At 33.3% G+C, this 26,022-nt stretch overlaps 2 protein-coding genes across 4 annotated transcripts in view; one reads left to right on the forward strand and one right to left on the reverse strand.

Moving 5' to 3' along the window:
* Positions 1-26,022, forward strand: part of Nos (Nitric oxide synthase) — a 43,924-nt gene that overhangs the window by 6,865 nt on the left and 11,037 nt on the right. For 2 of the 3 annotated variants that reach the window (XM_015983575.2, XM_015983576.2), the window contains exons 2-3: positions 19,980-20,113; positions 25,266-25,428. In XM_015983575.2, coding sequence (XP_015839061.1) covers positions 19,980-20,113; positions 25,266-25,428 — 297 coding nt within the window. Of the gene's footprint in view, positions 1-12,063; positions 12,282-19,979; positions 20,114-25,265; positions 25,429-26,022 lie in introns of those variants that run through there. The other variant, XM_008199953.3, reaches the window with a different exon arrangement.
* LOC655462 (hypothetical protein) lies at positions 14,129-17,865 on the reverse strand. The gene is made up of 5 exons (XM_008199952.3): positions 17,657-17,865; positions 17,432-17,609; positions 17,282-17,387; positions 14,831-14,922; positions 14,129-14,324 (listed from the first exon to the last, which is right to left on the reverse strand). The coding sequence occupies exons 1-5, from the start codon at positions 17,818-17,820 to the stop codon at positions 14,154-14,156; spliced, it is 711 nt and encodes a 236-aa protein (XP_008198174.1). The 5' UTR covers positions 17,821-17,865; the 3' UTR covers positions 14,129-14,153.

The raw sequence follows: 26,022 nt of genomic DNA on the forward strand, positions 1-26,022 counted from the left end.
CACCTCTTTGAAGCTAAGTGTTATTTTACTCAAGAAATTTGAGCAAAAAAATTGAAAATTTTATATCTCGTGAAGAGTTGGTATAATACAGAAAATGAACCGCTGAATTCAATGGAACAAACCGCATTGCTCTACGACTTTTAGTTTTAGAATTATGAATTTTTTTAATGAATAAAATTTTTCACTATGACAAATGGCTACCCTAAATTTAGGCAAAAAATTTCAAATTTTTAATTCTTGTGAAAAATCGATATAAAATGTAAAATGAGCCGTAGAATTCAATGGAACAAACCGCAATGCTCTACGACTTTTAGTTTTTTTTTTATGAATTTTTTTAGTGCAAAACTTTGATCGCCTCTGTAGCCGGAACCGTTGCCTGGAGCGGCTCCGGGTTTAATCGAAAAAATAGAGAAAATTAAGCGCTATCAGATGGTTTTTTGTTTGTTGCTCTAAGTCTTACAGTTTCCGAGAAAAACGCAAAAAAAATTTCCATTTACACTTTTTTTCAATTTTCAACCGCTAATTACGGCGAAACTATTAGAGTTATCGAGAAACGGAAAAATCGAGGACAACCGGAATAAAAAACTCTACAAAATGGCATAGGACTCAAGGCGATATCTCGCAAAAAAATTTTCAATTTTCAAACGCCGATTACGGCCAAACTAAAAGAACTAGAAGAAAACGGTTTGTTCCATCGTAAAGAGCAGATCAAAATCTATAAGATAGAATAGGCTTCATTTGATTTTGAGACACTTTAAAAATTGGCCGATTTTAAGGGGGGGGTGTTAACTTTTTTTAAATTTTTTTTATTTTCTCATTTACGGCTAAACTATTCTAAAAAGTGGAACTGTTTTGATCCATACCTATGCAAAATGATCCGGGGAATCGATTGGCATCGAGAAAAATGCCAAATTCCCAATAGTTTTTTAGTTATGAATTTTTTAAAATTTTACCAATTTTTGCATTTAGCAGCAATTTGCTCGAAAACTATTAGTCGGAGAACAATAATCTTTTTTGAAAAAAATAGATAATTCAAAAAGCTTTCCAACGATAATACACTTCATGGGGTTATCTTTAATAGTTCCGGAGTTATTACTCGAGAAATGTTCCGGGTACACAAAATCGACAAAAACTGCGACGAAAATTGAAAAATCAAACATCAAAAAATCGAACATTTGGACTTTTTGTGGACTTTTAACAACTTTGGTGGGTTGTTAAGACAAGTAGAAGTCCATAAAAATTTGCTGGAGTTAGTTTAAAAAAAATTTTTTTTTCACCTCTTTGAAGCTAAGTGTTATTTTACTCAAGAAATTTGAGCAAAAAAATTGAAAATTTTATATCTCGTGAAGAGTTGGTATAATACAGAAAATGAACCGCTGAATTCAATGGAACAAACCGCATTGCTCTACGACTTTTAGTTTTAGAATTATGAATTTTTTTAATGAATAAAATTTTTCACTATGACAAATGGCTACCCTAAATTTAGGCAAAAAATTTTAAATTTTTAATTCTTGTGAAAAATTGATATAAAATGTAAAATGAGCCGTAGAATTCAATGGAACAAACCGCAATGCTCTACGACTTTTAGTTTTTGAGTTATGAATTTTTTTAATGAATAAAATTTTTCACTATGACAAATGGCTACCCTAAATTTAGGCAAAAAATTTTAAATTTTTAATTCTTGTGAAAAATCGATATAAAATGTAAAATGAGCCGTAGAATTCAATGGAACAAACCGCAATGCTCTACGACTTTTAGTTTTTTTTTTATGAATTTTTTTAGTGCAAAACTTTGATCGCCTCTGTAGCCGGAACCGTTGCCTGAAGCGGCTCCGGGTTTAATCGAAAAAATAGAGAAAATTAAGCGCTATCAGATGGTTTTTTGTTTGTTGCTCTAAGTCTTACAGTTTCCGAGAAAAACGCAAAAAACTTTCCATTTTCACTTTTTTTCAATTTTTAACCGCTAATTATGGCGAAACTATTAGAGTTATCGAGAAACGGAAAAATCGAGGACAACCGGAATAAAAAACTCTACAAAATGGCATAGGACTCAAGGCGATATCTCGCAAAAAATTTTTCAATTTTCAAACGCCGATTACGGCCAAACTAAAAGAACTAGAAGAAAACGGTTTGTTCCATCGTAAAGAGCAGATCAAAATCTATAAGATAGGATAGGCTTCATTTGATTTTGAGACATTTTAAAAATTGGCCGATTTTAAGGGGGGGGGTGTTAACTTTTTTTAAATTTTTTTTATTTTCTCATTTACGGCTAAACTATTCTAAAAAGTGGAACTGTTTTGATCCATACCTATGCAAAATGATCCGGGGAATCGATTGGCATCGAGAAAAATGCCAAATTCCCAATAGTTTTTTAGTTATGAATTTTTTAAAATTTTACCAATTTTTGCATTTAGCAGCAATTTGCTCGAAAACTATTAGTCGGAGAACAATAATCTTTTTTGAAAAAAATAGATAATTCAAAAAGCTTTCCAACGATAATACACTTCATGGGGTTATCTCTAATAGTTCCGGAGCTATTACTCGAGAAATGTTCCGGGTACACAAAATCGACAAAAACTGCGACGAAAATTGAAAAATCAAACATCAAAAAATCGAACATTTGGACTTTTTGTGGACTTTTAACAACTTTGGTGGGTTGTTAAGACAAGTAGAAGTCCATAAAAATTTGCTGGAGTTAGTTTAAAAAAATTTTTTTTTCACCTCTTTGAAGCTCAGGAAAATTTGAGCAAAAAAATTGAAAATTTTATATCTCGTGAAGAGTTGGTATAATACAGAAAATGAACGGCTGAATTCAATGGAACAAACCGCATTGCTCTACGACTTTTAGTTTTAGAATTATGAATTTTTTTAATGAATAAAATTTTTCACTATGACAAATGGCTACCCTAAATTTAGGCAAAAAATTTCAAATTTTTAATTCTTGTGAAAAATCGATATAATATGTAAAATGAGCCGTAGAATTCAATGGAACAAACCGCAATGTTCTACGACTTTTAGTTTTTGAGTTATGAATTTTTTTAATGAATAAAATTTTTCACTATGACAAATGGCTACCCTAAATTTAGGCAAAAAATTTTAAATTTTTAATTCTTGTGAAAAATTGATAAAAAATGTAAAATGAGCCGTAGAATTCAATGGAACAAACCGCAATGCTCTACGACTTTTAGTTTTTGAGTTATGAATTTTTTTAATGAATAAAATTTTTCACTATGACAAATGGCTACCCTAAATTTAGGCAAAAAATTTTAAATTTTTAATTCTTGTGAAAAATCGATATAAAATGTAAAATGAGCCGTAGAATTCAATGGAACAAACCGCAATGCTCTACGACTTTTAGTTTTTTTTTTATGAATTTTTTTAGTGCAAAACTTTGATCGCCTCTGTAGCCGGAACCGTTGCCTGGAGCGGCTCCGGGTTTAATCGAAAAAATAGAGAAAATTAAGCGCTATCAGATGGTTTTTTGTTTGTTGCTCTAAGTCTTACAGTTTCCGAGAAAAACGCAAAAAAAGTTTCCATTTTCACTTTTTTTTAATTTTCAACCGCTAATTACGGCGAAACTATTAGAGTTATCGAGAAACGGAAAAATCGAGGACAACCGGAATAAAAAACTCTACAAAATGGCATAGGACTCAAGGCGATATCTCGCAAAAAAATTTTCAATTTTCAAACGCCGATTACGGCCAAACTAAAAGAACTAGAAGAAAACGGTTTGTTCCATCGTAAAGAGCAGATCAAAATCTATAAGATAGAATAGGCTTCATTTGATTTTGAGACATTTTAAAAATTGGCCGATTTTAAGGGGGGGGGTGTTAACTTTTTTAAAAAAATTTTTATTTTCTCATTTACGGCTAAACTATTCTAAAAAGTGGAACTGTTTAGTTTTGAATTTTTTAAAATTTTACCAATTTTTGCATTTAGCAGCAATTTGCTCGAAAACTATTAGTCGGAGAACAATAATCTTTTTTGAAAAAAATAGATAATTCAAAAAGCTTTCCAACGATAATACACTTCATGGGGTTATCTCTAATAGTTCCGGAGCTATTACTCGAGAAATGTTCCGGGTACACAAAATCGACAAAAACTGCGACGAAAATTGAAAAATCAAACATCAAAAAATCGAACATTTGGACTTTTTGTGGACTGTTAACAACTTTGGTGGGTTGTTAAGACAAGTAGAAGTCCATAAAAATTTGCTGGAGTTAGTTTAAAAAAAATTTTTTTTTTCACCTCTTTGATGCTAAGTGTTATTTACTCAGGAAATTTGAGCAAAAAAATTGAAAATTTTATATCTCGTGAAGAGTTGGTATAATACAGAAAATGAATCGCTGAATTCAATGGAACAAATCGCATTGCTCTACGACTTTTAGTTTTTGAGTTATGAATTTTTTTAATGAATAAAGTTTTCCTCTATGAAATGGTTACCCTAATTTTAAGCAAAAAATAAAAATATTAAACATTTCACAAATGTCTCAAATTCATTTAAACAAATCAGTTTCTGGCGTCTGTATGATAAGCAAAACAATATAGTATTTTGCAAATATTTATTTGCGATAACAAAAAATTGGAATGTTGTTTGGAAGCCATGTTTCAAAAACCAAAACCTCCTGTCCAATCAAGCATCGATATTTCTGCCCCAAATCACCTGAAACTCCTAGCGCACGAATTTTTTCAATTTCCGCCACATTTCCCCGCATTGTTTCATGCAACAGCAAAGCCGCGGTAAAAATTAATTAAAGTCACCCCCATATTTTCGTCAAGTTATCGTATTTAGCTCGAAGCTGATCGACTAATTAGTTTCATGTCGAACATGACAGGAGAATTTACATGTATTGCGTGTAACGACGCTAATCGGTGCAGTTCCTGCAGCAAACAAACCGAATCGAGTTTTATTTAGAGCGGACGTCATATGCACGCCTTTGGAGACAGTTTCCAAAGATGCAGATGTGCATACGTCCGTTGCATTAACTGGTTTTTTTACTCGTAAATAATTTTCGATGTGCAGTGATCAATAAAAAGCACTCTAGTAACCAAGTGATCACACTGCCAGCGAATCGGACACCTGATTCCATTCCATTATGGTTGTATTTCACGGTTGACAACATGCTGTGCCGATATCAAGAATTTCCTGTGGGGTTTATATGCTAATCATATGCCCGTGGCCATGCCAGTAATAGTTGCAGTAATTTATCATTCACTTGAGTCAAATATAATACTTCAATTCGATATCAATCATGTCGCGGATTTATTTGCTAAATTCTTAAAACTTTCGCAATTCGTCTCAAGGGATGGAAGTTGTTACGCGAATTAGGTTGTGTGGGAGAGTGCTGACACAAAAGACACTTATTTATCGATTTTCTTATTAAAAAATTATTAAAAGACGCTGGGACGCTGGCAGCACTCCCAAGCGCGCAAAACGCTCCAAGGACCTACCACACTTTACTCGTTTACTAGTTTTTTAATTACCAAAATTTTTATACAATTTAAAAATACATAACAAACTGAAATGTTGACGTTAGTTTCTTTAAATACCTCGTTATTATTTCCAAAACTTTCATTATTCTTTGTTCGTTAAAATTTTTCTGCAGCTGAATAAGCTTTAAGCCTGTAATTTTCGTTATTCTTTACTTCCAGTCTCAAATGGAAAAATATAAGTCCACATATTACAATTTTATAAACTGGTCTAATTTGCAGTTTCTCGCTGCGAAACAGGTTATTACGAGGAGAACTATAAAATCTAATCCGAGACCAATCGTATTAAACTTGCTTTGTTGTCTGTCTGTCTGTTTCATATTTTCGGAGCCAAATTTGAAAGAGTTCCAGTTGTCCTAATGAATTGAAATTTTGCATACTTACGTAATCTGCAAGCCAATGCAATCCTATGTTAAATAATTGGTTAAATAATTCTCGGAGAAAAAGATGTTTAATAATAAGTAAAGACTAAAAAGCAATAAATAGATAAATAAAAAAATGTTTTTTAAAAATGCTTTTATTTAAAAGATGCGCTAATAAGTAAAAAATAGGAGAATATTTTTGCTTACAAATTAGGATTTTAAAATTTATAAAAGCTTTGGAAACGGTCATAAGTCATAACAATACAGCAGAATTACTTTCTTAAATTAAAAATCCTAATTTGTGGCAAAAATCTTCTCCTCTGATAGAAAAACATTATTTTTTACTTTTTAGTGCATCTTTTAAATAATTTTTAATTTTTAAATTTCTTCTTATTAAACAAAGAATGTGATAACAACCAGCTGGAACCGCCGGGATTTGCAAAATGCAATTTATCGAAGAATCCAAAGCCCCAGATGAGTTTATGCCGTATTTGCGAAATGTGGGCCGGAAGTTGGATTTGAAACGTTGAATACCGTCCGTTTTTCAATCGCCTAAAATAGCCAATGTACGTTGCAAATTCCTGGATCGTACATCGAATTCCAAAACTGTCCGCAGTGCATAGCTAGGCTGCCAGTCTCATTAAAATAAGTCGGTTTTTGTGCGCGATAATTCAATGAGCCTTTATCTTGTCCGTGTCCGCGGAAAAATTGGATAAGCCGTGCAGACGTGGAACCGAATCCGCCCTGTCAGTATTTAAAATGGGTATTTGGAGCCCGACTTCGAGATTGAGGAAATGGAAGTTGGCCATTCGTGAAATCTGATACAGTTTATTAAAATTTTTACAACACAATCCGCCGCATTCTCGGCCATTGTTTTGATTAATGTCTGAGCTTAAGGCGGCGTTTAATTTGCGCGCAAATATTTGTCAACGTGATTAATCGTCCGCCCAAACCGAGTGCATCCCGGCCGGGCCTCCGCCTAATTATCTGTTAATTTCGGGAAGGCACCAGCCCGTCACGGAGCTTGCGGGCTGAGGCACTCGTGGGCTTTTTCGTGCTTTTGCCGGAGACGATAACAACTTATCTTTATTGCTGCAGAAATCTTGTTATCCGCCCATTACGGCGACTTTGTGTTATGGCAGATGAAAGTAGCCAGAAATTTCGGTGTTTCCCGATTGCATAAATTAATGATGATCTCAAAACCAACAAACCGCATCAAATCACGCCCTGACATTTCAAAAAAACGTGATTTACATTCATATCGGAGATTTGAATAGTTAAACCAACCGTTTGGCAAAAATTGCATGCATTTTTAATTTTGTGGACACGTAACGATTAGCCCTTGATGCTTTTTATCAAAAAATTCGTTTCATCAAAATTATTTTTAGCACACACATACAGGCTGGCCTAGAGTGCGTTATCGGCCTATAACTTTTTTATTATTTGATATATTGTTATGCCGTTTTAACTGTCAACAAACAAACTTAAAATATTTTTATTATACACAGGGTGTTGTATACAGGGTGGTATACCAAAGTTACTTTTTTTTAAATAGAACACCCTATGTTTTTTGCATAATTGGATTTTACGCAAAAAAATTGTATAACTCTATATAAACTATTACAGGTCTATCTCTTTTCGTTTCGGAATTATTCCACTTTTCGTTATAAAAAAAACAGTTTTTGAAAAATTACTGCAAAGTCGCCTATGAATATTTTCCGAAAAATTTGTTTTAGCAGTAGTCGCCTGTTACTTGAAATATGCAGATAATGTTCAGGGTGTACCAAAAGGTTGAATAATATTTTTTTTTCAAATGGAACAAATGAAAGCAAATTGAAATATTTCTTAGTGTTCAAATATTTTTTTTTATTTATTTTATTTTTATTTCTTGACGAGCAAAATTCATTAATGTATCAAGTAATAATTAGATTACTAATTTAATTAGTCACATTAGTACATATCAAAAAATAAATTACCATTTGACTTATCAGATTCTAGGAAAAGAAATTTTCTTGTAATAAAATATTTTTTTTGAAAAATCTCGAAAAATATTTTAAATTTGGTATGCAAGCCCCATGCCGTTAGAAAGCTTCTCAAAAATGCTATCGATACATGACAAAAAATACAGGATGTTCCATTAAAAAAATGAGTTATTCAACTTTTTGCATTTTTGCACACTCTGTATATTATCTGCGTAATTTAACTTCAAGTCGTCTATTTGCTAAAACTACAAGGTATTCTGCATATTTTTGTTGCAAGTTTGTTGAAAAATAATCATTTGCAGTGAATTTTCTAAAATTGTCTTTTTTTATAACGAAAAGTTGAATAATTCCAAAACAAAAAAGGATAGACCCATAATAGTTTACATAAAATTACATTATTTTTTTGCGTGGATTCCAATTGTGCAAAAATATATAAGGTGTTCAATTTAAAAAATGTAACTTTGCTTCCATAATAAAAATATTTTTAGTTTGTGGATTTTAAGTCGATCTATTGGATAATAAAAACAGCATAGCAATATTTTAATTACCAAAATTACACCCTGTATCTCTATTTTACTTATCTCCTGCCACACACCGTATGTTAGTTTGAAATATTGATTGCTTTTGTAATAAAATAAAATGTGACTTTTAGTGCCTGGCACAAAATGAAATGACCCTTGGAAACAATGGCCAGAAAAATGTCGTGTCTTTTAAAAAGAAAACTAGTTGTTTTTAATTTTTTGCGGAGAACGGCCTTAAATTCATATTTTATTTGTCAAAAAAACAACAATATCAAATTAAATTAAGCAAAAATAAAAATAATCTAAGCAATAAATTCAAAACTGGGAATTAATTAGTTTTAGATTAATTAATCAATTAATTTTCAATTAGTTGGGGCAAATAAATAAACTTGCTTACAATCAAAATTTGAAAGCTTCGACTATGAAATTATTAATCGGAAAAATATTTTGTGTTAAACAAAATAAATATTTGTTATTATACATACACCTATTTGTGTTTTATTTCAATAATATTTGATCAGCCATACAATGTTTTATTTTCGCCAAAGAACCTGTTGCCTCGATGGGGACAATCAAGCGCTTGCACAAGTCCACTACTTTTCAGAACCTAAAAATAGTAAATCACTCCACCGTTCTATTGACTTCTCTAAGAAGCATCCGGATTTGCATTTTGATAAAAACACTAAAACAAAACCTTACATAACAAATATTTATTAACCATTAGTTTACAATTTTTATGCAAACACGAGCTGAGTCATAAAATTGCATTTTCGCCGTAAAATCACATGATCCTGCGACCTTTAAAGAGGGATCGTGTGGTTTTAGGTGGCGGCATGATTACATGGCTTAGTTTCCGGATGCAGCGTAGAAATCACGAAAGAATTTGTTCCCAAAGCAATTTTTCACGTGTGTTCGAATTGATATTTATCGCGGGATTAAATGCGGATTCTGCAATTATTTCGCGTGCATTAAACCGGCGATTGTAATTTACATCGAGCTTTAATGATGTGGCAAAACTAGGCAAACAAAGCGCGCTTGTTTGGAAAAAGTTGATACATTTTTAAACGTGCTACAACTGTCGATAAACCCAATTTATTACGGGCCATATTTATGCCGTTACAAAAACTATGATCTCATGACGGGGAACTAATTTATTGCTGTTTTGCTTCGGAGAATTAAAAACTTTGCGTGATATTGATTGGCGCTTTGTTGCTCTATTGTTTCCTATCTGCTACAATTATTTTTTAGCATATAAATGGTTGGTTTTTGTTTGTGTTTCAGTTTTTGATTGCTCTTTAAATAATAAAAACAAAAACATGGCATTTTCGACTGAAACAGCTGGACGTTGCAACAATTTGGAGCTTCTACAACGGATTAACTTTAGCAGTAATTGTTCCACAGTGTTGTTATTTTTGTACTTGATGGTCCACAACACTGGCAGCACTCGCAACTAAGCAATATTCAAGTCAAAAGACGCGGAAATTTCATTTTCTCGCTAAAATTCATTTTTTATTCTAAGCGTTTCGAGAAAAACGCAAGGTTGGGTGAATAATGGCTAGTTTTAAGGAAAATTACAGCAATCGGTCTTTTCCAGTAATAAAATCGTGTTACCACTTGCATTTATTGTTTTATCAATAAATAAAGCAAAGGCAAAAAATATGCTAAATACATCATTCAATTCTTCGTTTTCTATATAATTTTTTTTCGTTTTTACCACTTTTTGTCACTTTTAATTTATTCATAAATTATTTTTTTATCATTGTCAGTTACTGTAGGAAATTGATGATTCGTAAAAACATTGACGAGATTTATTTGAGTGGAAAAAAGTTTCCAGTTTCCTTCCGGTCAAGAATTATTGTACTTGGATGTAAATAAAGTTACGTCAAAAAATTTAACGATGGACTACAATCATGTTACTGTCAATTTTTCAGAAGTAATTTTATTCACATCCAGATACAATTATTTCCAACATATCTGACACCCTTAGTTCATAGGAGCGTCACTTAAACACTGTTAAAATGATATCTGTGTTATTCTAACAACAATTATTTGCAGTAATAATTAAAATGTTGCAAAAATTGTTTTTAACACTTTAATTGCCACACAAATTCGGATCTTTGTTAGACTCTCAGTGGCACTAACCAACGTTAATGTCACATACACACATCATTTTCCAACAAATATTGTATTAAAAAATGATGTCAATTATGCAGAACCAACAAGAAGTTTCGGAGCAATGATCGTAATAATTTCTGCAAAAACCTCATTGCTACAAAAATACTTCTGAATAAATTATTTGCTTCATATAAATGTTATACAGGGTGAATCTGCTGAAAGTATTTCTTATTATTTCTTATAGAAGCGTCATTAATTTAATCTTCAATTAAATGCGTGATTAACTCGTCACGTGATCAAATTAAACAAATCTGATTGGTCCATTTGCGTTGTGAACTTTTAGCAATAGATTAAATTTTAATGAAGCTTTCTGTAAACCAGCCCTTAATTTTTTTCTTTATACAAGGGCATTTCTTCAGAATTTTTCTGCCCTTAGTTATTAATAGAAAATAATAAAATATTAATTAATCTAAATTTTATTATTCTTTCTCATTCCAAAATAATGATGAGCAAAAAATTCTTATTAAAATTGTTGCTAGCACAAAAATTACGTTCATTTTAATTTTTTTTGACATGAGATATATTTTTGTTTAATAAAAATATGCTTAGGTATAAATTGTTAGAAAACTCACCTTGTATTTATACAAAGTAAGTCAAGGTTACGAAGTACACGTTACCATTAATCATATTTTGGATGTAAATTGAGTTAAGTTAACTGCTAAAAATTTGAAGTTCTCTGAAAGAGTAGTAGGTTCTTAGCATTTTGTTCTCAATTGTGGCACAACGGTTACAACGAATATCTTTTAACGTGATCTATTTATGAATAAAATTCTTTAAAAAAATTTAATCTCGTTTGTTTGTTTGCTTTTTAGCTTAATTTTGTTTAAGAACAAAATTACCCTTCTGCTGATAGAACTACACAGCTCAGAATTAAGTGAAATAGTGTCTGCAATATCAATATTTCGCGAGAAATTGCAAGAAGTTACGTTTTGCAGACGCCAAATGAAGTAATATCTCGTATCATTCGTCATGTTCATGAATACAAACGGTACAGACAGGCACGAAAAAACGAAATTTCTCAAGCTCGCCGGATCATGAATATTTTATTAAAAAAAATCGACAGTAAGTCTTGTGATTTTATTAAACAAATAATCGCAAGACTCACGTGCGCACTCCTGCAAACACCGATCTGGTGGCTGCTGGATTCAGCAGGAAAAAAATAGTCAGCTGTTTGCGATTGCATTTTGATCGGAATAACAGTACACGAAAATCTTCACATGTTTTGCATTTCTGTATTAAATCTGCAAACAGATAGCCACAGCACGTGACACGTGTTTGCTGTTTGTTTGTAGATTGTAACAATTGGCAAGTCGGGATCAAGATCCGGACTCAGCGCAAAATTTCTTTGGGTTTTAATGACACAATGGCTCCCCGCGGCGTCTTCCAGGAGTCGATCCCAAGCCGCAACTTTCCCAATTTCCGCTTTTTCGGCCGCTTTACGTGACCGCCTCCGCTCGCGGACCGCGTCACTGTGGTTTACCATACGACCAGGAAATTTTTCTTGAGTCCTCTCCCATGTGTATAAATTTGCCAAAAGCCAGCAAGCGTTCAGTTTTGATCTGTGCTTCGCGTAATTGAGATCAAGGCGCGATTTCCCACGATTTGTTATCGCGACCGTCGTGAGAAAAACCGGAAGAAAAATAAACGATGAACGTTGCGAAAGAAAACAGCAGAAATGTCGCGGTCCGGACGAGGAATTACGCCAACGGGAACTGGGACATCTACGACACGTTACATAAAACGGCAAACGGGGTAAAGTTTTTATTTTCCTAGCTTTGAGAAATTTAGATTAATTGCACTTGGGATTGCTCCCTGCGCCTAACTTGTTGAAATATTTGTTGCACTTACGCTACACTGTAACCAATTTTTACGGCTGAATGCCACTGTATGGATTTTTTAATAAAATACGGAAGCATCTCGAGACACCGTTATTAAAAAATGTTGGCTTTTTGACCACAACGGCGGGCTTTAATGGCTTCGAGAAAACCTCTCGGACAGCAGACGTAAATAACTTTGTTTAAAATTGTTTCCTACATTTATGTTCCTGGATCAGCGGCGCTATTCTTTTATTTTTATGTTAGCGCACTGACGAAAAATTTGAATTTAAATTGATAATAAATGGAACATGGAAATGAGGTGGAAATGAATCAGTAAATGAGCAGGAAGTTTTAAATATTATCAGAACTCCATTAAAAACAATACAAATGCACCAATAAAAAGTAGAGCTGAATTTTAATTAAATGGAGTAATAATTTTCAAAAAAATGGAGTCGGCCCCAAATGGCCTATTACTTCAATTTTCTACAAAAATTTACCCGGAGCAAATCAGGAAAAAATGTAAAAAAATAAAATAATAATTAATGCTTCATAGACGGTGAAATCGATCCATAAGATAGAAAAGGTAATAAAAAAAATAAATAATATAAATAATAATAATGTTTATTGGTGTTAACAATACAAATATTTTACACAGGTCAAAGAAGAAACATAGACGATAAATAAAATATATGAGAAAAAATGAGAAAAAAAACATTTTCAGTTCTGTTTAATTATTTTTTTCGTATTTTTTGAGAAAATTTCCTATAACAATATCCGTTGTCTGACCGAAAAATGTGCATAATCTCTCGTGAAATGCAAAACTAATAACAAAATAGAACAAGAAACAAGAAACTTCGCAAAAATATCGCCGAAACAGTGAAAAATTTTTTCATTTTCAGTTCATTTTCACTGAACATTTGAACTTCTGACTGAAAATGTGCTAAAACAGCCAAAAAGTCAAAAAAATGTACTTTCCGATCGCACTTAATGATTTTTGGGTGGTTTTTGAGAAATTTGGCGAAATAATTGTTTGTTTTGATTTTTTCGGTTCATTTTAGAGAAACAATTGCGCCTTTTTTTAAAGGTTTGGAATGAGGTTTACCGTTTAATTAAAAAGTTTGTGACAAATTATAATTCAGCGTTATACAAACCTACCTACATAATAAATGGAAAATAATTCTCCCTGTAGGTGGATGTTAGAGCATTGAAAATTTACAAAATTAATTATTGAAATTAATTCTCTTCTCGTTTTTACGAATACGAAATAAAATTATGTAAAAAATATTCCTGAAATGTGGTAGAGGCCGCAATTGATTTTTTCCAAACGACAGACAAATTCAAATAAGCACTTAATTAAAGCCGTCTAACATCTTGAAATGGCTAAATTAAATATTTGTCTTAATCGAATTTCTCCCGTTAGTATAAAAAATGCATAAAGTAAACAGCGAACATTAGAAGCGTAATAACAACAGAGAACATCCAACAAAAGGACCCTCAAGTCGTACAAAAAACATTCTTTTATCACCTCTTTACGACTCATTTTTAATGTCAACGTCTCATTCGTATCGCAATGCGTCTAATTTTTAACTTTCACCTACCCTTTGTTTCACTCCTTTATGATTTTTTCCCGTCATTTATTTTCTTTGATTATCTATCATTAACTTTTTACTCCCTCATTTAGCAGCGACGTCGCCTCTTAATGCCCCCAAAGCAAATTCAATCTGTCGGAACCAACAAATAAAAATTAATAACCCAATCAAGCACCAAATTGATTGAAACCACTTTTGCGCGCCAAAACCTTTATTATTTAAATCCTCTGTCGCACGACGTGGTCGTAGAGGATGACGTGGTCGTAGATATCCGACTCGACGCGTTTCCGGGTGGTGTTGGCTCCGGGCTCCTGCGAGGGATCCACGCAGATGATCCTCCTGTCGTACCTGTTCTGGAAGACGAGTCCTTTGACCGGATCCACGCACACCTGCGAACATCCCGATTAATTGCGAGCTTAACTCGCGGATAATTTTTTCGATTAGTTGATGGGATTACATTTTAGCTTCTCATTTCAATTCATATAATATACATGTAAGGTCGCAGCTGCGACTTTCGCACCGCATTTTTATCTCCGAGATTAAGCAACAATTTTTCCCGTTATCGCATGTCGGGAACGATGGCCGTTACTTGCGCCCGAACCTCATCGTTTGTGTGATTTATTATGAGAGAAAACGTTGCGATTTATAAAGCCATCGATTGGCACGATTCAAGTAAACAAATACCGCATTTTTATGAATATTCATGCCGGAGCGCGAAATACAGCAACCGTGCTTTATCTCGCCCCTGTCTGAAATATTTAATCGCTTCCCGATAATTCGATAATTATCTCGGGGCGCGATAAATTCTCCATTGGGGGAAAAACTGCGCTCCTCCAGTGTGTGGGGAAATTACATAGTTGGCGGCATCCGGCGATGAGTTATGGAAGCGACTTACCTTGTAATTAATCGAGTTGTTCGACATAGTTTTTCCTAATTTCCAATGATAATATCCCAAGTCGGTCGGCTGCGGAAGTACTTGTTGGCCCTCTGCGAAAATTAAAGAGATGAGGCGTCAGCAGGAATTAATAAAGGGCTGGCTTTCTTTGAATTTAGATTGGGTGCGGAGCTAATCGCGTTGCACTTTATTAAAACAAATATTTCATCTGTTATTCGACGTTTATTGGATGAAAAATGGCCGAATTGGCGATTCAGGAATGAGAGGCTTGTGTACCATGTGACGCCAAGAGCCAACTTCGAAAGCTCCCTCTGTATATGCCAGAATTTAATTATTTCTCAGCTTCGAATTACATTGGTAATCCCAAAAAAATCGTTTTTCTTGAACAGAAATTTTATATATTTAAGAAAAATTGCTTAAAAGATGATCCTTCCTGAGCCACTTATAATAATAATATTATTATAATAATTATTATCCCATAGGAGAGATAATTAACTATAGCAATAACAACTCTTGCTGCTGTCTAGTTCATAATAAATACTCATATGCCAGCTCGCATCGCTCAATCAACAATATATCGATGAAGCAGTTCAGAAAACACGCGGTTATCGTTCAAATAACAGAGCCTGCGGGGATTGTCTTTTTAAATTTTTATAGTGATATCTCATTCATGAAACATTGCTGAAACTGAAAAAATATGTTCTACCGATATGATGAAAAAATCAAATTAAACATCTTTAATTCGTCAATAAATAAACAATTTGCAAAGAATTTAAGATATTGGTATTAAATATATTCCAAGGATTATCAGCATTTTGAACTTGGCCTTCTTGATTTATGGGAAGAACTTCGTTGTCTCCATACATCCAGAAGGCCATGATTTTGAGATTATTTGTTTCTAAAGGTGATATTCTTTACTGCAATATACAAAAACAGTACAACTCTTAAAAATTAAGTAACAAGCTTCACATAAAACTCATATGATATTGTTTTCCATATTTATTCAGATTTTCGTAAAAATTCAATAATATACTTAAATTTTTCGGTCAGTTTAAATAGAAAAAATAAGAGTTTGAAAATTTTCTTTGTTATTAATGATACGGTATTGTGCTCTAAAGAATGAGATTTATGAAAAAGAAGCAAAATTAAAATTATAAGAATCGATGAAATAACATAGCAATTCCTCAAGCCTGAGATCCTTAATTAACTAAAAAACTTTTAAATACAAATTGCTAAGAATTAATACAACCAGATGTTTAAAACAGATATTAAGACGTTTGCTCTTGGGGAGTTTGAAATGTCATGTAGAAGATGTATTAGCTTCCAAGCTGTAATCATACGCATTCAGACCTTTTTACTGACTTCACCATTAAAAAAAAAATAGAAAACTAAACGCGTTGTTTGATTATACAGGGACTTTTTATTGGAACATAGTCCTGTGTATACATACATAAAAAAATCCAGCCGCAAAATTACGTCTATTTAATTTTTGTATTTTTATTTAATTAAATATTTTTCGGGACTAGCAACATTATTTAACGTATTGTTGCACAAAATAATATTCAAACATTGTGTGTTGTGGAACGACACGAGAAATAATATTTTTTTGACAAAGTCTTTATAATAATTTTAAGATATCGTAGCATTTTTCACTTAAATTCATTGTGATGTTAAGCTCTGTTTATCGAAAGCTTTGTTAAAATTTAGTTCGTTGTTAAAAGTTAATAACTCGAATGAACCAATCAAACTGGTTCAGTTTGGTCACGTGATCAGTTAATCACGCATTTAATTGCGGATTAACTTAATGACCGAACCTAATATCCGGTTTACAGAACATTTAAATTGCAATTAAATTTTAATCGCGATAAACTTGACATTTGTCAATGCATTTTAAATGGCAACTTAACTCGAATTAGTTTAATTTTGAATTAAATCGTAATTTTGCCTTTAGTTTTTAAGATACAGTAAAATATCTTTTCAACACCTTCACTTTGTATTTCACAGTTGTCCTACAATACCACCTTAATAAAAAAAATCTATTTTTATTTTTCAATGAGAGCAAATGAATTGGGCTAACAATCATTTTACTGAAAAAATGTCGGAAAACTAAGCTTTCAAGGGCAGTTGCTGTTTTTTCAGCTTAAAATTGAAACGCCGGCGCTTGATTTCTTGTCTGCACTAAGTGACCTATATTTTAAATTCGAATATGAATGCCCACGTAAGGTATATATCAAATTTGGCATTTAAAGTTTGAATTTTTCCCTACTGTTTCTTCATCAATTCACGTGTGTAATAAAATGCATCCTTAATGCATTAAAACGGGATTAGCTCGGAAATTTGCAACGTTTGCAAATAATTCTTTTGTTTGCATACATTAAACTTCATTAAGGAAACGCGTCCGCGTAACATTAGATGTGTTATCTTTAGTTTCAGCGTCATCAGCGACTTTACCTCTAAAAAACGGCTTCCAGTCCTGATTCGAAAGCCTGTGTGCATAGTCAATATACCCCGAAACCTCGAACCCTTTTTTCGTTTGGTATCTAAGAAAAATAATCGTCTGCAAACACAAAATCACCCTTTCTGGCCTTTGTTCGGCCTCACCGAAAGTATGCCGACTCGGTTCGGCCGCTCTCTGATCGCTAGCTCCTTCTGGATGGGATCGCCTCCGGCGATCCCTTCACTGGCCAGCTCGTAGGGCTTGTAGCCCGGGTAGAGATAAGCGATGACTGCGGCTAATCGCTTCTCGAACTGCTGTCGACTCAACGTCTCTCCGGAACTCCTACGGGAAACGAGCAATTTCTGGATTTACAAGCGAGGGAAGTCTACCTGTAGCCAAGTTCGGCGATGGTTCGTGCCGCGACTGTGTCCTGGAGATAACAACGATCTTGTTCGGTTATTAACGAGTCCAGATAGTCCTCGTAAGTTTCAAACTGGAGCAAGCGGCGGTCGGCCTCGATTTGGGGCGTTGAAGTCGCGGTTATGTGCGCCATTATGACGGGCTTGAAGGGTCTGACAACGCCAAAGCACACTCGGACAACAGGACACGCATTTTCGGGAAAATATAGTCACATTTTTATTAAAATAGCTGAATAAAATATTGAATGGTGTTGAAAAAAAGACGAGAAATACTCCATCTGAGGACTTATGGTTCTAAAAACCGTAAAAAGTTTATGAAATACTAAAATAAACATTTCTCTTTAATCAAATAAGTGTTTTTCGGTTCTGAAACAAACTTCTGATACTTCGCGATTCCTGAAAACTAATTTTTCCATCTGTATAAGAGCAAGGGTCATCAATCGTCACACAAAAATATAAAAAACATCTTTTTTGTTTTCCTGACAAATTACAATTTTTGTAGGTTTTCAGAATTAACGACGAAATACAATATATTTATTTGTGTCCCACATTTAAGCTGGAATAAATTAAAATAATTTTTTTTACTTCTAATGTCTCTTTTGGTCATTCTTTTATTCAAGACGTTAACCAGAAAGGCCCATTATGAGTTTCACAACGAATTTTGAATGGAAATTATAAGCTAGCACCAAAATAAAATACTTTTCAATATAATAAAATTTCTACATCGACATGATTTTTAGTGTTTACAATAATATTGTTGTCAAATACACAACAGTGAAACCTCTCTTAATAACGGACACCTCTTCACAACGGACATTTTTGTAGGAACGTAACAAAGCCTATATTAAAATATCCACCTCCCATTAGCGGACACCTCTCCACAACGGACAATTAAAGATTCCCCATCAGTGTCCGCTGTTGAGAGGTTTTACTGAACTCGTACTGAACTCATCAGGTTTTCGAAAGAATCTACATAACAACTATTTTTATTTATTTCAAAAAAAATAAATATTCGGTTTTGCGCGTTTTCTATGAATTTTACCTCTCGTCAGAGACATGTTAGTTTTAAGTTATAACAGTATATAGATTACGCAATCCATAGAAAATTACTCCCAGACGTATTTTTTTGGAAAAACGCAAAAGGAATAGATGTCATCTAATATTTTTTTCGAAAATGTTTAGAAAAATATTCAAGAATTTATAATAAACGTTTTTGTTTGTGACATTTTGTCTCAAAATTAAAACACCACCCACAAAATTTTCATATGTTGGCCTATGTTATTATCTGCGAGTTAAATCAATACCCAAAAATATTCTTTAACAATAAATATTATAGAAACGTAAATGTTTCTAAGTGCAAATTTCCAATGTTTATTACATTTTACCACCAAATTAATGGAATAATCATCCAAAAATGTATTTTATGCTCTGCAAATAAATAAATAAAATAATAATAATAATAACAATAATAATAATAATAATAATAATAATAATAATAATAATAATAATAATAATAATAATAATAATAATAATAATAATGATGATGATGATGATGATGATGATGATAACTTCACTTTTTTTAATTTTAAAACTTTTTAAAACAAAACAGTACGTAACGGCCTAATCTATCTTTAAAAAAAATTTTACAACTTTATTTTTAATTGCTTTATTTTTATTTTTTTAAAAAACTAATAAAAATCCATCAAATATTTCGGTTGAAATGCGAAACACCGTGTTTTTCATTTATATTTCTTCCAATTTTGTTGAGTGTTCGTTCTTCTTTTCGTTGTCTACGAGAAAAATTAGAAATGATTGTAAGTCTAAAACGACGAATAAAATTTGGCATAGAACATAAAGTAAAAAAATAATAATAATAATGATAGATAAAATATTCTAAAAATGCTCTAAACTGAGCTTTTGGTTTCGATTACATTGTCCATATCAACGAAAGAGCGACTTTTTCTCTAGTTTAAGTTCTATTCTATTAATATTTTTCATGTGAAATAAATTTGAACGTAAAAACTATAAGTTAATTTTAAAAATTCAAAATTATCCACACGCAAAATGACCCGTGAAGCTTAATAAACTGGCAGAGAAGTGCGTTTTTCCGATAATTTCCAAGCCTTCGGCAATTTATTAAATTCGACTGCCGGAGAAATACTCTTTATTTACCGAAGAGGTTCGTGGAAAAATTTAATAAAATTTAGTTTTTCTTACGTAAAGTGAAAGAGAAATGCGAATAAGTACGAAACGTTCGATATTATTGATTTGTAATTTACGAATTTTTTTCCAGAACACCGTATGCAACAACAACGTGTGCCTGGGCAGCATGATGGCGCTCCCTTTGCGTAACGAAATCCGGACCCCCCAGGAGGTCCTGAAGCACGCCAAGGACTTTCTGGACCAGTATTTCACGTCGATCAGGCGGTAAGTGGTCTAGACAGTTCCTCGCCCCGGTCAAAATCAAACTTTTTCAACAAGCTGTCGTCCTAAACCAGTTTGTTGTCGAACTAAAGGGGTAATAATCCGTGTCGAGGGACCCGTTTCACGGCCGACTGGCGGTGTCACGTCGGGGCTTCCCCGCATTCCCGGTCGGTTACTTCGCTCGACTCCCCTAAGCCTTATAAAAATCGTACGTTGACACATCGACACCACCCATCTAACAGGCCGCAGTGGAATTCCGATTATTTGGAGCATCCCTTGCGAGAATGAATCGAATTTAAATTCCCGTCTGATTTGTTCAAAAAAAGGATATATGTCTCGGAGTTCAGACAAGAATTTCAATCAAAAGCTCGCCAGATTTTTCGGATATTCTTAACCGATCGGCGATAAAGCATGTCCGCCAACACTTGCTGATCAGCGTTTCTCGAGTAACGACTAACGTGATTATCGGCCGCCGTGGCACGAATTTTCGCTTATTTTTAGAAGCACTCCGGACATTCATCATCATTTCTGCGGCTAAATCGCCGAATTATTGACCACGGACTATTTTAAAACGTGTCGACCTGCTTCACATCAATGTTTCACCGCCGACAATCGATTGTTATGCTCGTGACTTTTTTGTGGATTAGTCCCACCAGAGGCGGTTAATCTACGCCCAAACGCGCAAAAACGGACACTTCCACAACTTAATCGGGCGCTGAAATTGTTCCAGTTGCAAATACAATTTCGCGGTCTTAGGAAAGAAATTATTGCGGTAGGGCTTTGGCGAGGATCGATGCCGGCGTTTTTGAATAGAAATGTAACCGCTAAAGGATATCCAGCCACGAGGGAGCCGTCAATTTCCAGGCGTATGATATGATGGGTTAATCCTCTCAAACACAAACATTCTCAACACTTAACAAACCACCTATGCCTATGACAAACCAATTCACTCAAATCAAAGCCAATTCATTTGAAATCTGCGTCAGGCCGCCCCCGTACCACGGGGGTGGAAATATGTGGCGGAAAACATTACGTAAGGGGCGGAAAAATCCGCACCTGAGCGCAATAAAACGCATCAACACGGTGTTAAAATTATGCTAAGCGGAAGTTATTGCCGCAATAAAAATTATTGGCGAAAAAATTCGAACAGACAACTATTAAATGGACTGAGCTGAATCCGCCAATAACAAATAAATTTATTTGAACATAAGCCCCCCGGTGATGCTACGAGATCAACCAATTTTTGGTAAAGGATTGCAGGTTGCGGTCAAAGAAAATAAAATAAAAAGCAAATGTGTAACTCAGCTTTTGAAAAATAATCGCTAATTAATAGATAATACTTTTGCTTTTAAATAAAATCGAACAAAACTATCAAAAACTTCGAAAAAATCGGTTTAACTCATTATTTAATTTGAAAAATGATTTGCCTTAAAGGACTGTAAAAAAATAAAAAAAACTAAAATCCGAACTTCATTGATTTGGCAAATGTACGATGCGTTCTATTAAAGTTGTCCGTGGATTTGAAAAATTAAGTCTGTCTCTAAATTATTCACTTTTAAGAAATTTCAGTAACAATATCGTTCCCGGCGCATCCACCATAATGCACTTCTCAGAAGTAAAATACAAAACTTCCTGATAACTTTACTTGGAAGTTATCTATAGGAATCTGTTTTCCAAAACATTCTAAAAAACAAAATTAAATAAATTAACCAAGTACAATTACTTCTCGTTATCAGTCGAAAAGAAAAAACGATAGAACGGCATGATATCACACGTCAAAAATTAATTTAAAAAACTCTACGAACTCAATAATATATCCGAAGTTATTTCGAAAATATAGCCGCAACAATTGCTAATTTAACAGATAAGTCCTTTGCAATTTGCGTAATTGTAAAACAAATAACACACATCTCCGAACCCATTTCTTAATAAAATTAATAATTTCTAGTTGTTTGCAATTTCACTTTTACTATTAAATGGACTGAGCTGAATCCGCCAACAACAAATAAAATTTATTTGAATATAGGACCCCTCGATGATACGAGGTCAACCAGTTTTTGGTGAAGGATTGCAGGTTGTAGTCAAGGAAAATAAAATAAAGAGCAAATATGTAACTTTGGTTTTGAAAAATAATTGTTAATTAATAGATAATACCTCTTCTTTTAAATAAAATCGAACAACAAAACAATCAAAATGTTCGGAAAAATTGATTTAACTCATTATTTAATTTGAAAAATGATTAGCCTTAAAGGACTGTGAAAAAGTAAAAAAAAATAAAATTCGAACTTCATTGATTTGGCAAATATATGACGAGTTCAATTAAAGTTGTCTGTGGATTTAAAATTAAGTTGGCAACAATGAATTATGCAAAAACAGAAGATTTTTAATTTTTTTACCATTACAGTATTTACTTTTATCAACATCTGTGAAAAGTTTGTTCAATAAATTTAATAATAATTTTCCCGGCGCCTCCACCATATTTCACCAATTAACATAGCAACTTTTTGTGTAACCATAATGGAAAATAGGGACAAACAATAAAAATTACGAGTTGAATCGAGCCAAATTTTTTATTCAATGCATTAAGACCTTAAGAAAAAATCCGAACAGACAACTATTAAATGGACTGAGCTGAATCCGGCAACAACAAATAAATTTATTTAAACGTAGGACCCTCAGTGATGTTACGAGATCAACCAATTTTTGGTAAAGGATTGCAGGTTGCGGTCAAAGAAAATAAAATAAAAAGCAAATGTGTAACTTAGCTTTTGAAAAATAATCGTTAATTAATAGATAATACTTCTGCTTTTAAATAAAATCGAACAAAACTATCAAAATCTTCGAAAAAATCGGTTTAACTCATTATTTAATTTGAAAAATGATTTGCCTTAAAGGACTGTAAAATAATAAAAAAACTAAAATCCGAACTTCATTGATTTGGAAAGTGTACGATGCGTTCAATTAAAGTTGTCCGTGGATTTGAAATTAAGTTGGCAACAATGAATTATGCAAAATCGGAAGATTTTTAAATTTTTTACCTTTACAGTATTTACTTTTATCAACATCTGTGAAAAGTTTGTTCAATAAATTTAATAATAATTTTCCCGGCGCCTCCACCATATTTCACCAATTAACATAGCAACTTTTTGTGTAACTATGATGGAAAATAGGGACAAACAATCAAAATTACGAGTTGAATCGAGCCAAATTTTTTATTCAATGCATTAAGACCTTAAGAAAAAATCCGAACAGACAACTGTTAAATGGACTGAGCTGAATCCGCCAATATCAAATAAATTTATTTAAACGTAGGACCCCCGGTGATGTTACGAGATCAACCAATTTTTGGTAAAGGATTACAGGTTGCGGTCAAAGAAAATAAAATAAAAAGCAAATGTGTAACTTAGTTTTGAAAAATAATCGTTAATTAACAGATAATACTTCTGATTTTAAATAAAATCGAACAAAACTATCAAAATCTTTGACAAAATCGGTTTAACTCATTATTTAATTTGAAAAATGATTTGCCTTAAAGGACTGTAAAAAAATAAAAAAACTAAAATCCGAACTTCATTGATTTGGCAAATGTACGATGCGTTCAATTAAAGTTGTCTGTGGATTTGAAATTAAGTTGGCAACAATGAATTATGCAAAAACAGAAGATTTTTATAATTTTTATCTTTACAGTTTTTACTTTTGTCAACATCTGTGAAAAGTTTGTTCAATAAATTTAATAATAATTTTCCCGGCGCCTCCACCATATTTCACCAATTAACATAGCAACTTTTTGTGTAACCATAATGGAAAATAGGGACAAACAATCAAAATTACGAGTTGAATCGAGCCAAATTTTTTATTCAATGCATTAAGACCTTAAGAAAAAATCCGAACAGACAACTATTAAATGGACTGAGCTGAATCCGGCAACAACAAATAAATTTATTTAAACGTAGGACCCTCAGTGATGTTACGAGATCAACCAATTTTTGGTAAAGGATTGCAGGTTGCGGTCAAAGAAAATAAAATAAAAAGCAAATGTGTAACTTAGCTTTTGAAAAATAATCGTTAATTAATAGATAATACTTCTGCTTTTAAATAAAATCGAACAAAACTATCAAAAACTTCGAAAAAATCGGTTTAACTCATTATTTAATTTGAAAAATGATTTGCCTTAAAGGACTGTAAAAAAATAAAAAAACTAAAATCCGAACTTCATTGATTTGGCAAATGTACGATGCGTTCTATTAAAGTTGTCTGTGGATTTGAAAAATTAAGTTGGCAACAATGAATTATGCAAAAACAGAAGATTTTTAAATTTTTTACGTTTACAGTATTTACTTTTATCAACAACTGTGAAAAGTTTGTTCAATAAATTTAAGAATAATTTTCCCGGCGCCTCCACCATATTTCACTAATTAACTCTACTTTTTGCGTAACCATAATGTAAAGTAGGGACAAACGATCAAAGTTACGAGTTGAATTGAGCCGAATTTTTTATTCAATGCATTAAGGCCTTAAGAGCTTCTGATAATTGTAATTGGAAGTTATAAAACGCAACATCACGTTGTTAAAATTATGCTAAACGAAAATTATGCCGCAATAAAAACAATAGTTTCGGGTGACATGAAGCGTGAATTATTGGCGTTTTTTATGTTTTATTGTGTTTTCGGAAGCGCCGGGAAATTTATTAAGTAATTCCGAAAGGGTTGAGCAGGGGAGATAAATTAACCCTAAGAATGTGATAGTGCGAGATTAAGGCAGAGGATGTAAATTTCACCAGAGAAAGCGAAACGTTGACCACGGCGCAAATTAGTAGAATTATTAAAATTAAAGTGAAGCAACTTCAAGTATTAGCAGGGAGATAATTGTTCATTTTCCCCCTCGAGAAGCAGCAAATTGCGCGCAACTTTTTTCCACCCCGGGCAAAAACTCCCCATATATCCCCATCCTCGCCCCGGGCCCGTTTTAAAATCTTGGTGTCTTAATTAGCCGGCGAAAAAATCGGCGGCGACATCAAATTTTTGATTGCGGTTGCGAGCGTGAGGGCGAACAAATAACCGGACCAGCATTGTTCGCGTCACAAAGCGCTCTCCCAACTTAATTTAGATAGCACATTGATTCTGGTCGAGTTAGTAGTGGAGAGTTTTTGCCGCAGGGCCAACAGTCCCGCGCACACTTCTCGATGGGAGCAGGTCCAGAAGGAGGTGGCCGCCACCGGGACCTACCACCTCACCGAGACCGAGCTCATCTACGGAGCCAAGCTGGGCTGGAGGAACGCCGTCAGGTGCATCGGCAGGATCCAGTGGTCGAAACTGCAAGTAAGTGGTTTGGTGGCGTTTGCACTGCTATTCAGGTTGGAATGGAGTGTTTGCGTTCGCTTTCAATAACAAAGGATCGCCTCCGAGTTATTTGGCAGGATGGGATAATAAAGCGTGGGCACGGGGGCCGGACGTCCGGCCAAAACCTTCAAGCCCAGAGGACACAAAATCTACCTAATTATGAATTTAGAAAAAACAAGCGACACATTTTTTATCTGTTGGTAAAATAATATAGACAAAATATCAAAATCTTTAAAAACTACTTCTTGTAATTCGCCTATGTATCATCAGATTCATAATGATGGCCTTTAAAAACAAAATTGGTTGAAATAGGGATTGGTGAGAGGTCAAAAAAAACATAAATCTCTAATAAAACTACAACAAAACAGTTAAAATTCTTGAAAAGCTGCTTGTTTGCCAATTAATAATAATAAACCGATAGTGTAGATTTTAATTAGTTATATGAAAGTCCTACTTTTCTGTGTAATAAATTAAAAAAAAGTGTAATTTGGTCAAAGAAATCAAATTATTCAAGAATTAAGCAGAAACGGACATTTTATTCACATCTAAGGCGAAATACAGCTTTGTGAGAAA

Source organism: Tribolium castaneum, chromosome 2, assembly GCF_031307605.1.
Source record: "Tribolium castaneum strain GA2 chromosome 2, icTriCast1.1, whole genome shotgun sequence".
Taxonomy (NCBI): Eukaryota; Metazoa; Arthropoda; class Insecta; order Coleoptera; family Tenebrionidae; genus Tribolium; species Tribolium castaneum.

Excerpts from the sequence above, each read along its gene's own strand:
- LOC655462 (XM_008199952.3), bottom strand. The coding sequence starts at position 17,820 with ATGGCGCACATAACCGCGACTTCAACGCCCCAAATCGAGGCCGACCGC. Across the intron at positions 14,923-17,281 it reads CTGGAAGCCGTTTTTTAGAG|AGGGCCAACAAGTACTTCCG; the intron begins GTAAAGTCGCTG and ends TAATTTTCGCAG. Across the intron at positions 14,325-14,830 it reads ACAACTCGATTAATTACAAG|GTGTGCGTGGATCCGGTCAA; the intron begins GTAAGTCGCTTC and ends GGATGTTCGCAG.